At 61.4% G+C, this 12,450-nt stretch overlaps 1 protein-coding gene across 3 annotated transcripts; it reads right to left on the bottom strand.

Annotated features, from left to right (window-relative positions):
- Positions 1–711: 711 nt before the first annotated feature.
- ICOSLG (inducible T cell costimulator ligand) lies at positions 712–10,707 on the bottom strand. Of its 3 annotated transcripts, none has more exons than XM_088023701.1 (8): positions 10,398–10,707; positions 8,199–8,239; positions 6,883–7,242; positions 6,022–6,315; positions 3,782–3,953; positions 2,966–3,000; positions 2,625–2,662; positions 712–2,509 (listed from the first exon to the last, which is right to left on the bottom strand). In XM_088023701.1, the coding sequence occupies exons 1-7, from the start codon at positions 10,409–10,411 to the stop codon at positions 2,625–2,627; spliced, it is 954 nt and encodes a 317-aa protein (XP_087879827.1). In that variant the 5' UTR covers positions 10,412–10,707; the 3' UTR covers positions 712–2,509. The 3 variants fall into 3 exon arrangements, with proteins under 3 accessions (XP_087879827.1, XP_027982340.2, XP_027982341.1); XM_028126539.2 differs by having other exon boundaries at positions 6,883–7,239; positions 10,398–10,497; XM_028126540.2 differs by lacking the exon at positions 2,625–2,662 and having other exon boundaries at positions 10,398–10,497.
- Between the last annotated feature and the right edge of the window lie 1,743 nt (positions 10,708–12,450).

Raw genomic sequence — 12,450 nt, 5'->3', positions numbered from 1 at the left:
TTCCCAGCCTCCTCACCCTACAGCAGGGAGAAGCGTCTGGCTCAGGCCGCACAGACAGCTGAGGCTTCCGTCCCCTGCCCTCACGATGAGCCGCCCTGTGTGCTCGCCCGGCCTCCTCCCCAGGGGTCTTACCGCACCTATTATGTGCAGGATGGGCGGCTGTGGCAGGAGCCAGGGGCCCCCCGAGGCCAGGATTCCCCAGGGCCTGGGCGTCTGGGCGGGGCCTCTGCCCCACAGCAAGGCTGGGCGCCCACCGGCCACATACTGAGCACAGTGAGATGGTTCGAGACTCTGGATGGAGCTGAGCCAAGCAGGAAGGAGCCTGAGGGGGGATGTTCCCTGGCCTGGACCCGTGAACCATGAATCCCCTGTCCTACGCCACAGACAGCCGTGGGCCGGCAGCCCCTATGCGGTAGGGGACAGGAGGCCCCGCTTGCCCTGCCTCCCAGGGGCAGGTGACTGCGCAGGGCAGGGATTCTCGCTCTCAGACACGGACCCCCGGGGTGGGGGGTACTTCTCTGTGGCAGGTCGTCCTGGGTGCCTCTACCCATTAAAGGCCAGTGGCAACCCCACGTGTGACAACCGAAAAATGCCACCAGACCTTGCCCAGCGTCCCCCGGGGTGAACACCAATGGGGCAGGGCCCTGGAGGAGCAGGAAGGACAATACTCGCAGGCACCTGCTGCGCTGACCGAAGCCGCTAGACACAGACACCGCTTCCATCTTGTATTCTCGTGAATCGGGTTTCCAGAGGCAGACACGAGAACATTGGCCTCCGGCCTGCCCAAAGCACAGCGTGAGGAGCAGACGGTGATGTCCAGGCTGAGGGGCAAGGGGTCACTGTACATCTTCCCAGACCCGAAGGAGCCGGAACCAGACCACAGGGTCCTGCCTGGGTGGGTGCCCGGCGAGCAGGGTCTGCTGCAGGGGGGCTGCAGGGTGGCTCCCCCCGGGGAAGGGCCCAGGGCTGCAGGCAGGCTCCGCACGCCCTTCCACACCCAGCGGTCACTTTGTGCTTTTTGCTCCGGATGCCCGTGACCCCGTCCCTCTGTAGCGACACGTCCCTTCTAATGCTTCACGTGGTCTGGCACATGACACTCATGTCAGAGCCGTGTGAGGAGTTCTGGGCACAAAAATAGACAACGAACAATTTCTTATAACAGCTTCGCCCTTGAGCCCGGTCCTCGTGTTTGTCCCGGTCCGGGTCTGGGGCCTGCAGGCTTCTGACGTCCGCCCACCAGTGCTGAGTGACCCCAGGCAGGACGACAGGCTGCGTTTCCCATGGGGTGCCACCAGTGCTGAGTGACCCCAGGCGGGATGACAGGCTGCGTTTCCCACAGGGTGCGCACACCCGCGTGACCTGGCAGCCTCCTTCACAGAACCTTCTGGGAACACAAGTGGCGAGGTTCATTTGGGGCCACAACGTGGAAACCATCAGAGCTGTGGGCTGCATACTTCTGCTGTCCGCTGCTTGGCCCGGGGGCTCTGAGGGGCCTGGCGTTTACGTCGGTTCTGGGGGGGGGCAGGGGTGACAGGTGCAGAGGGTGGATGGAATTAGCGCCACATTCTGACCCGCTGCCGCTCTGCCGGGAGAACGCCTCCTCCGTGCGGGTCATGGCGCCACTCTGAAGGCCCTCGATGGCCACCTGGCAAAGCCCGTGTCCACCGGAGACGCGAGCTCCCAATCCTGCCTGAGCGGGTTTCTGGGTTTCCCCGGAGGCCGCGGCTCCTGCCATGGTGGCCCCAGCAGCAGACTGTCTTCTCGAAAAATTCCACTGTCTTTTTAGGAGGGAAATCCAGCTTTTGACCAAAACAAACAAGGTTGGGGTTTCTTCCCAGTGAAGGTCCCGGAGGAACACACATTCCCAGGAGCCATTCAGGGATTTTGCAGTGTTGACCATTTCCTGCATCTTGGACACACACACGTGTGCAGACACACAGGTCCTACATCTCGGGGTGCAGGTGGAATGGGGCTCCTGCACCTTCGTGTCCCACAGACACCCTTGAGTGACCTTCACCCAGCAGGATAGTCGCGGAAAAGCCCGCACCCTCTCTCTTCTTCCTAAATAAGACGCCCTCCTCTGGTCTCAGAAAACCTCCATCTCCCCAAACCCCCCGCAGGTTTTGGATATTGAGAAGGGCCCCATGGGCTGCAGGGGGGTGGTGGGGGGAGCCATCACGAAGCCCCAGAGCTGGGGAGCCTGCCCACATGGGGGGGCGTGTGTGTTCTGGAGCTGCTGACTCTTTCAAAAGGTCCTCATTCCAGGATCGGGGCAGCCCCTGGAACACTGTCCCTGGGGTCAGGCACGGCCCTGCGTGCCCCTTCAGGCCGGAGAGGCCCCGTGTCCACGAAGCCCCCTTGTTAACGGTGCCGATGGGGGCAGACGGTCCCCCTGGGCCACCAGGCCTGCCCGAGTCAATTCTCCAGCTGCTGTCCGCCGTCCCTCCCGGTGGCATCTCACAGAAGCCCTTGTCCACCTCCCAGGCGGTGAGTTCTCGTCAAACATAGTCTAAGAAAGAAAAAGAAAGGGGTGTAGGAATCACACTGACCTTGGCTCCTGGGACAGTGGGGGTGCTTGCCATGGGTAGCTGTTCTCTGACAAAGGACACAGTGTCTGGACTCACTCAAGCCCCCCCGTGGGGGTGGAGTGGGGAGGGTGGCCCTAGGGAGAAAAGGGTGAAGTTCGGGGGATGTGCCTGGGGGTCATCATCCCAGGCTCTCTGCTTGCATGTCTGGAAAATTCCGTAACCCAGCGTCAGCAAGGATTGATTACATGCCAAAGGGGGCAAGTGGGAAGCGCCTTCCCGAGGGGTTCACCGTGTCTCTGAAAATGGAAACATCTATTCCCCTGGCCATCAAGTATAGCTCGTGCCAAAGGCAGACCCCGAGAAAGCCACCACCCAGCCGCCCACTCCCATAACCTGCACTTGCTCTCCACCGGCCCCTTCCCTTGCGGCCAACTCACCAGAGAATGCCTGCTCTGGCCTTGCAGGCCGGCACCTGTGGGAAGGAACCAGAAATGCTCAGGGTGGGCAACGCAAGGTGGGGGAGGGGGCCGCTCTAAACCCCCAGTGGCTCTGGGTGCCGGGCAGGGGGGAGCCCACAGGGGAGGGTCCCTCAGGCCACCCGGCTTTCCAGGAAGATGCTTTGTCAGAGCTAAGTTCAGGGCGCTGTAAGAGGCTCTGGGCACCTCCCCAGGGCCTGGCCAGACGGGCACGGGGCTGCAGGCCATGGGAAGTCTTTCTGGGATGGCGAAATGGGCAACACGCTGGAGGCTCCCAGGGAGCACAGGGAAACTTCCCTTAGGGAAGGGCTCCACCTTGGAGCGAACTTGTTAACCCAGCAGCGACCCGGGCCCCACCCTCCGGAAAGATCTGGAAGGTCCCCAGCTTTGTCACCTTTATCTCAGGGGATGCTCACCGGCCTCTACCACCAGGCTGACCTGGCAAGACGTCCCTTGCCCCCCACAGCCCTTCCTGGTTGACCCTTGGGGTGTGACCTTGTTTATGTTCTGGCCTTTTCTGTGCATTCTGCTGCTTTGTTTTAGAGGGTCAACACCCAGACTCTCTCCATCTGTCCTTAAGTTTGGCCAGAATTCAGGACTGAAGGCAGCTTGGCTTCCATAGAAAGGTACTCCATCCTGCCCTCTAAATTCAGAAGCTGCCACTCCCACCCCAAGCTGGGAGACGGCCTCGAGCAGTGCCAACACCTTGAAAAAGGCATCTGGCTCACGCCAACCCCAGAAATGCTTAGCCCCGACCACCAGCACCTGGTCTGATACCTGGCGTGGATCCCGTGGGGGCGGCACCTGCTTCTGCACACCCAGCCGACGGCCGCGGCCACCACCACGACCACGCCCAGCACAGCCAGGGCGCTCAGCACCGTCCCGTGGCCCTTTCTGTGGACGCCGGTGTGGCTCCCCGTGTTGCTGGGTTTGGTTGCCCTGGGTGTTTCTACAAGAAAGAGGAAAGGAACGCAAGACTTAATGGGTGTGGAGGAAGGGAAGGGCCTTCTGACAGAGCAAGAGGGGCTTCAGGGAGGTGCTGAGGCCACAGCATTTCCCTGGCACTGTTTTGGGATGTTTGAACCCGAGGCCGGTGGGGGGAGGGGGAGGGGTTCTCTCCCTCAGGTGAGCCTCCCGGTCTTCCTGGTGGCACCCCCGCCCGGGCCGCCCGGAGCCCAGCCTCTGCAGCGCCCGCACCGGGTCGGGCGTGGCCGCAAGCACACATTCCTCCCGGCTAATGTGATTTATTTTTTTCAGCTTTATTGCTGACTTTAAAAAAACAAAAACCAAGGTGAAATTCACATGACGTCAATGTTGCCATTTTGCAGTGACGTCCGTCCACAGCGTGGCACGGCCATCGTCGTGATCTGGTTCCAGAACCTTTCCTTCACTCCAAAGGGCCACCGGACCCCATCTGCCGTGCCTGCCTCCCCTCCCCCCGCCCGGCCCCCACGCGACGACTGTCTGGCTCTGGATTTGCCTGTCCCAGGAGGTTCATATACATGCAGCCAGAGAGTGCAGGGCCTTTCCCGCCTGGCGTCTCTCACTGCCCCTGACGTCCTCAAGACCCGTCCACGTGGCAGTGTTTCGTTCCTTTTCGTGGCTGAGTAATATTGCACCGTGTGGATGGATGTGTCAATCTGCTCATGATTTGGTTCGTGTGAATAATGCTGCTGTGAACGCTCATGTACCAGGATGTGAGTCTCATTTTCAGTTCTGCGGGGCCAGCGCCTGGGAGGGGAACGGCTGGGCCATGCGGAAACTCTGCGATTACCGTTCCCCGCCGTGGCTGCACCCCGTTCCCCGCCGTGGCTGCACCCCCTTGCACAAGGGGGCTAATCCCGCCCATCTCAACGTCCCATTGCTTAGCCCCTTGGAATGTGGTTCTCACGGGCAGACCAGCCATGGCACCCCTGGGAAGCTTGTTACAAACGCCCCATGTTTCTCCAAACCTGGAGAAACCATTCAGTGGCTCGGTGTTGAGCGTGCACTGCAATCATCCTGAGAGAGGCTAAGAGGTGCTGATCCACTGGGTCTGGGCGTGGGGGGCTTGTACACGCCCCCCAGTTGTCCCACAGCACTAGAGCCGACACCACTGCCTAGGAGAACCTTCCGGTTCCCCTTCACCCCCCGCCCGGACTGCTCTGCCAGGGAGAGCGTGGCTCAGAGGCCGTGGTCAGAGGCGGGCTGTCAGGGGCAGCCCTTGTCCTGGTCCGTCTGGGCTCAGAGACCGTGACCACTGAGTCACAAGGCTGTGTCCTGATTTCAGGAAGGAAGATGGAGGCCCTGCCGAAGTTCCCGGGGGTCACAGCCAGCCTCACGGCGTGCGACCCACACAGAGGCCTGAAGGCCCACACTCGGAAGGCTTGCGCGTGGTGTCACGCTCTGCTGCTGCCATCTTGGATTCTTATAGCTCCTGAACAAGGAGCCCAGCCTTTCTCTCCAGTTTGCTCAGGGCCCTGCAGGCTACTGGGGGGGGGGGGTGTCCTGCGGGCATCACCACTGTCACGGACCCCACCTCCACCCGCTGGGAACCTGTCATCTCAACGTCCTGACAGGGACACGCAGATTGAAGAGCCCGCGGCCTCTATGAAGGAGCCACCTGTCTGCACCCCTCCCGCGGGGAAGCCCCGAGCCAGCAGGCAGGCCCGGTTCCGGCAGCTGGAACCCCGGGTTGGGGCTCTGGCCTTCTGAAGGGGCACAAGCTCAAAGACTGTGCAGGCGTGCCTTCAATCCTGATGCCATCACTGCCTCGTCCTACACAACCTTCCATCCTCAGTCCCTCATCTGTAAAATGGGTCAGCAAAACTGAGCCCGAGAATGAACATTAAGTCAAGGAACGTGCACTGAGCGCCCAGCCCCCTTCCTGCCCTTCAAGGGCTGCCTGTCACCGCCTCCCCCTTCCAACCAGATTTTGGAAGCCACCGCCAAGGCACCTTGCAGGGGCCTGTCCTCCGAGTCACTGCAGGCCCACAGTCTTGGGCTGGCTTCCACTGGCAGACCCCGGAGGACCTTACCTGCCTGGCCAATGCCAGTCAGGTTTTGGTGCAGAAGGACGTTCTCTATGCAGCAGCCGACATTCACACTGGGGGTCCGCCTGATCCGCAGGACGCTGACCACATTGTACAGGCCCCGTGCATTCAGGAAGACCGTGCTGTTCTGCAGGCCCTCGGTCAGCATGCTGTTGTCCGTCTTGTTGATCCAGTACACATTTGGCTTCGGATAGCCATTCATAGATGTGCACGTGAGCGTGAGCTCCTCGTCCTCGGGCAGGCCGCTTGGGACCTGGACCACGGGCATGCTGTAGTTTGCTGCAGGAGAGGGGGGTGGGTGGTGAGGGAGGCAGGTGCTGAAGGTCAGAACTGGAGGGGCACAGGGCATCAAGGCCAGGTTAGAGGGAGGCGGCCCATCGTGCCCCTGACCCCAGTGGACTGTGGTCTGGGCAGCCCCCCACACTGTTCTGCCCGTGAGTGGCCCCACTCCAGATGACACAGCCCGTCTCTGCTGAGCTGAGGTCCTTGGTCGACCTGAATTGTCTCCTAAAGTCTGATCTCACTTAGTGCTTTACAGCACTCTCTCCTAATTTCATTCAGAACATCTAGCTGGGGTTGAGTTGGAGAATTTAAGGAAAAGACAGCAAGATTAGGAGTTCTTCCGTGAGACCAGATCAACTCAGGCTACAGAAAACTTCCTACCAGTTGGATGAGTTTTCAACCAGCTCAGCCCCACCCCCCGGTTAGACAGAAACCCGCCAGGAGAGATTGGGAGGTTCTCAACGCAAGAAGCAGGTGAATGAGCCCGGGACCGCGCCTTGCTCATACGTGCTCTGGGCTGTAAGGCTGGGCTGGGACGGCTCCCGCCAGCTTTAGTGGTCCTACCTGCCACGTGCAGCGTCACCATCACCTCCAAAATCTTTTTTAACTGCAAGGATTTCCTAAACACCAGGCAGTTGAACTTCTGTTCATCTTGGGGGGTGACGTTGTAGAGATGCAGGGAGAAGTCGCCGTGCTTCATGCTCTCCGGCATGAGCCAGGCCCTGTCCCTGTAGTGGTTGTCCTCGAGGCCGGCCGAGCTGTTCCCAGAGAGGTAGTACGTCACGGTCGTTGGGTGGCCCATGATGCTGATTTGCCAATACACATAGAGGTCATCTAAATCAAAAGTGTGTCCTTCGTGGAAACCGCAGCTGAGCTTGACGTCGCTGCCCACCAGCGCTCTGACTTCTTGCTCTTGGATATCTGCTGTGATTCGAAAAGTACGAAATGGATTTTCTGCGGTTGATTCCTTGCCTGCAAAGTTACTCTACTGGGGAGCGGGGGGCGGGGGGGAGAAGGAAGCTTGTTCGTCACAAGACTCAAACACCACTTCTGACTCATTTCAGCAGAAATGTAACATATTAATGAGACAGATGTAGGAATGCGATAGCATGCTTAAAATTCAGACATTTTTGGCAGGCACCGTATTGTCCCACATGGACTGCGATCCTTACGTGAGAGGCTAGCATCAGCAGAAGGGAGGGGACAGGTGGGCGCCCAGGACCGCGCTGCGCTGTTTTGGCTACTTCTTGGGTATTTACAATGAATTCAAAACAAATGTTTTTTGTTTTTTTTTTTAATTCAGACTTTTAGAAGAAACCAGTTTCTCAGCAACGGCATTCTAATGGTGCTCACACTACCTCAGGAAGGCTGACGCGCTGTACCCAGAGCAGTTTTACCATCTGCAACCACAGAAACGCCTGCAGGGAAAGCGATGGTGTCCCCGGGCCGCCACCCTCGGGGCTGGAAGGCTCGGCGAGCCCTCGGCCTCGGCGGCAGTGCTGAATCCCCGTTCCTTGCTCTTCTGCAAGGTGGTGGCTTTGCAGGCTCCCCGGGGTGGACTGGGGCGAAGGGGTCAGGAGAAACGGGGGGCCCCAGCTCATCGGGAAAGCAGAGGGACTGAAACATGTGAGACGAGCTGTAATCTACCTCCGCGAAAACACGAACCCAAACAAGAACTGTGGGGTCTGCACAAGCGCTCCCCTTTGTGGCCTTCAATCTGCTCGCTACCCAAGCCCCGGGTCCCAGCTTTCTCTCAGGGGCCCCCAGAGAAGCAAGAAGGGCCCTGGTGAGGACCCTGCTGATGCCCGCAACTGCAGCCTCAGTGGTCAGCCCTGAAGGGCTGGAGTAAGAGGTGCCCCCCAGGAGCGCCCCGGACTTACTGGCTTGCAGGGCGCCAAGCAGCAGCAGGAACATCCCGGGACTGGAAAGAAACGACCAGAAAGTCAGGTGAGTTCCTGCTCCTTCCGAACCAGGCTGACTGCTCCTCGTGGGCGGGACTGGCTGTGCCCACAGAGAAATGCGACCACACCCACAGCCTCAGCCCAGCAGGCGGTTCCCGAGGTGGAGGTGGGGGAACTCCTCAGGGGGGTCAGGACCACCCCAGCAGCACTGCCAGTCCTGAGCCACCAGCCAGCGCCCCCCCCGACGCCGACAGTGTGATCACGAGGGGTGGTGGGAGCCACCCCCAAGGTCACAGCCTCCAGCCCAGCTCTGGCCTGGCCTCTGCTGCACATGGAGTCCAAGAAATTGTATGAAATCAGAAAAACACACTTTGAAGGTGTTTGTAGTCAGAGCTACGTTTGAGTTTTGAGGCACAGAGAGGCACCTGGGTGCCTCAGGCGGTTAAGCACCCGACTCTTAGTTTCGGCTCAGGTCATGATCTCAGGGTCGTGGGATCAAGTCCCGGCCCGGCTCCCTGCTCAGGGCAGAGTCTGCTCAAGGATTCTCTCTCTCCCTCTGCCCCTCCCACTCGCGCGCTCTCTCTCTCTCCGAAATAAATAAATAAATAAATAAATAAATAAATAAATAAATCTTAATAAGACAAGCTTTGGGAGACAGAGAGGATCTAATGTGTGCAAGGGCAGCAGCAGCTGAGTTTCTGGGCAGCCCTCTGAAGGAACATGATCATTCTGAAACCAGAAACCAAATCGGGTGGCTCTTCCAGAGCTGGCGGGCAGCTTGGCCGCCAGGGGCCAGCAAATCCCTCTGGGGACTTCCCAGACTCCTTGAAGCAGACCTTCGACCTGGGAGACTCCACACCCCCTGCATGCCTCAGCCCAGCCACCCACTCCTGCAGGCCTCCCAGGATCCTGTGTCTGCTGAGTGAGCTCCAGACCCGTGGGAACCCCTGCCTCGCACCCAAGAGCTGTCGTCTGCGTGGGCATGGAGGCCCGTCCCTTGAGAGCACATTCAGGCATGTCCTGCCAAGCCAGACCCTGGGCCATCAGGAGCTCCCCCACACCCTACAGAAGTCACAGCCTGCAGGCAGGCCTGTCCTCTGTCACTGTCCCTGTTGGGGCCACCATTCCTGCCCTCAGGGACAACTTCCATACCCCCATGTCCAGGTCCCTTCCCTGGGGCCAGAGCTACCTTCTAGAACATAAGGCTGTGAAAACCCCTTGGTGACCCCCCCATTGGTCTCCCATGGTGCCCATCAGACCCCCTTTCTGTGCTGAGGGCCCAGGGGACATACGCCTCCCAGGGCCTCGTGGGGTTATCTGGGGGCTCCCTGGGGGCGTGAACACATGCTCTGGGTTCTGGGGAGGGAGACAGATCTGCCTTCTCCCTCGGTGCTCCCTGGGCCCTCTTCTTGGGCGCTCCTGGGCCCTTGCTGTCCCCAGCTGGCTCCTAGGCCAACCCCCCAGGCTCTGGGTATGGGTGGCTGTGACATTCAAGGACCTACATTTATAACTGGGGAGACTGGGTGGCAGGACCCAGGTGTTGCCGCCAAACCGGCTTATCAAGGGGGGGCACAGCCCGTCGACGCCACAATGTGACCTGAAGGGGGTATTCTGGCAAAAAGCTGGGAGAAAGCAGTCATCCACACCTTCCCGCTAGCAAGGACCAGGAGTGATGGGCTGGCCTGAGCCCGTCCTCCAGGGAGGCTCCGCTGATGGGGGAGGGGGATCCTAGGTGTGTGGGGGGAGGACATGGCACCAGACGGTGGGCACCAGCTGGCCCTGAAGAGTGATCCTGGCACTGCGAGGTCAAGGCCTGCCTCTGGGCAACCCGTTGGGGGCTCTGGCCTGAGGCGGGGGGGTTGGCCTGGGACGCGGGGGCCCCGGGGGCGCTGGTCCGCTAGTCCAGTGTGCGGCTGCTCTCCTTCCTTCGCGTGGATCCGCCTCCAAGTACACCCACGCGCTGCCGTTGGTCCCCTACGACCCGCCCCACCCCTGGGCGGATGCCACCCGCCTGCAGGTAGGGGCTCCGGATGCCGCCTGGCTCCCAGGGGCCGACCCTCCCACGGATTCCGCCTGGGCCACCAGGTGAGTGGGTGTCCTATCCGACCACCTCGGGATCCTGCTCCCTGCTCCTGCGGCGCCCGCCCCGCGCTTCTTCCCCGGCGTCCGCACACTAACCTTCTCAGCCGCATGGTGGGGGCGGGACCTCGGGTCGCGGGAGCCTTCGGGCCTCGGGAGACCTCGGGTCGCGGGAGCCTTCGGGCCTCGGGAGACCTCGGAGCGCGAGAGACCTCGGGCCTCGGGAGACCTCGGAGCGCGAGAGACCTCGGGCCTCGGGAGACCTCGGAGCGCGAGAGACCTCGGGCCGCGGGAGCCCTCGCAGCGCTGGAACCCAGCTGTAACTGCGCGCGCGCGCACCTCCGAGGCTCTGAGCTCCAAGCAAGTCGCGGGGCCGAGCGCTTTCCGTGGCCCCTGCCCGGGCCTCGCCTCTGATCCCACCCCCTGCCCAGTCCCTCCCACGATGGCCGTGGGCGGGGCCACGGAACGGAAGCTCTGTCACAAGCTCCACAAGTTCGTCTTCCCCGGCCACGGACGCTGGGCAGGGACCTGGGCGCTAAAGGTGTCCCGGGAAGTTTGGGGGAGTGGGGTGGTGGTGCGTGATACCAGGGAGGACGGCGGCCGAGGGCTCTGTGGGAGGCTTGCCAGGCTGCAGGGGCCGTGGGAGGCCAAGTGCTGTCCCCCAGTGTCGCGCAGACCGTCCGCGCCCCCAAGCGTCCGGGGCCGCGGCGGCGCCTACTGCGCACCCGGCCCCAGGAACACACGCTTCCCTGCCCGAGGCTGGGCTGGTCTGAGTGCCCGCCGTCCCCCCTCCTCCCCTGCCTCCCTCGAACGGGAGTCAGCACCTCCAAGTCTTAGGGGAAGTAAGAGCCCCGTTTAGGAACGAGTGAATGACTAGAAGGAAGGAGGGAAGGTAGGCGGTCTCTGCTGTCCAGTCCAGCGCCAGGTCCGGGAGGCCCGCCCCCAGCTTGGCCCCCTTATTCTTTTGGGGGATCCTGTGCCATAAGCCACGGCATAGGTGGATATTAAAGGCTCTGAGGGGCCCACTGCGTGGAAACCAGTTCACGTCTGCTCCTCCAAGGCTGTGGGACTTGGCACTCCTGTTTTCTCTCTGGGAAAGTGCGCGAAGCCGCGGAGCGCGGGTTAAAAGCCCCGTTTGCTCCCTTCCCCCCACCCCGCCCAGCTCCCTCGGCCTCCTCTCTGCGCTGCCGGGCTGAGTCACTGTCCCACCCCGTCCCCCACAGGCCAGGCAGGGCCAGTGAGGTGAGGTAGGTGGGGCCACGGGGGAGTAGGGTGCTCTTCTTGCAGAGGCTGCCCCTGGAAGGGCCTGGAATCCCAGACGTCCCGCCTCTGGTGTCCGGGGAGCTGGCAGGGGCAGTGTGTCCTCCCAATACCCACCCCCCCACCCTCTCCAAGTCCGCTACCCAGGCTGATGGGGGGCAGAGGCCGGCCTCTGGGGAGGGGGGTGCAGGAGACGGCAGGGTGTGAGGGGAGGGCCAAGCAAGGAGGGCTCCCCAGACCCCAGCCTCCTCCAGCAGCCTGCCATCCACTCAACAAAGATGTAGGTGCACCTCCTGCAGGCCAGGTGCTCCGTGAGCGCAAGGATGAACTCTGAAAACAGAACCTCTGCTCCAAGGAAGTTAGTTAGCATTCCTGTGGAAACCGGAGAGGAAGCAGGGGCGGGACGTCCAGGAGCCGCCCAGGAGGACGCGCAGGGAGGAGGGGCCTGCAGGTGAAACCTGGCCGGCAGGGACTGCGAATGCAGTCCTAGAGCTCGGGGCTTCACCCCTTCCGGGCAGGCTAGGAAATTAGGGTGCAGGATTTAAACAGGCCAAGCGGGGCCACCCTCCCCTTTAGCAAGGAGGGCACAGCCAGGGAGCCAGGCCAGGACTCCGTTCACGTGTCCAGTGAAGGCACCGGCCGCCTGAACTTGGGGCGCCATGAAGGGGCCGGGAGACAGGGGCCCAGAGGGAAGGTAAGATTTGGCAGAGCAGGGTGTGGTCATAAATCAAATCATACGGAGGTCTCAGGACGCTTCCTATTCCCAGAACCGGAAAACCATTGCCATCCAAAGCGCAGCTTGAACAAATGTAGCCGGGTACACTTGGGGGAGGGGCACCGGCTCAGGCCCGCGGGTCTGGAAGGAGACACGATGTCGGCGGCCCTGCTGCCC

Source organism: Eumetopias jubatus, unplaced genomic scaffold (assembly GCF_037043125.1).
Source record: "Eumetopias jubatus isolate StellerSeaLion01/CBP00866 unplaced genomic scaffold, mEumJub1_p1.0 scaffold_1, whole genome shotgun sequence".
Lineage (NCBI taxonomy): Eukaryota > Metazoa > Chordata > Mammalia > Carnivora > Otariidae > Eumetopias > Eumetopias jubatus.
Note: the sequence above shows the minus strand (reverse complement) of the source record. Positions and strands in the feature narration are given on the sequence as shown.

What these genes read in the sequence shown, in the direction of transcription:
- ICOSLG (XM_088023701.1), bottom strand. An exon ending in GACTGGCATTGGCCAGGCAG is followed by an intron (nt 3,954 to 6,021) that starts GTAAGGTCCTCC and finishes TCTTTCTTGTAG; the next exon opens with AAACACCCAGGGCAACCAAA. An exon ending in CCCCACGGGATCCACGCCAG is followed by an intron (nt 3,001 to 3,781) that starts GTATCAGACCAG and finishes TCCTTCCCACAG; the next exon opens with GTGCCGGCCTGCAAGGCCAG.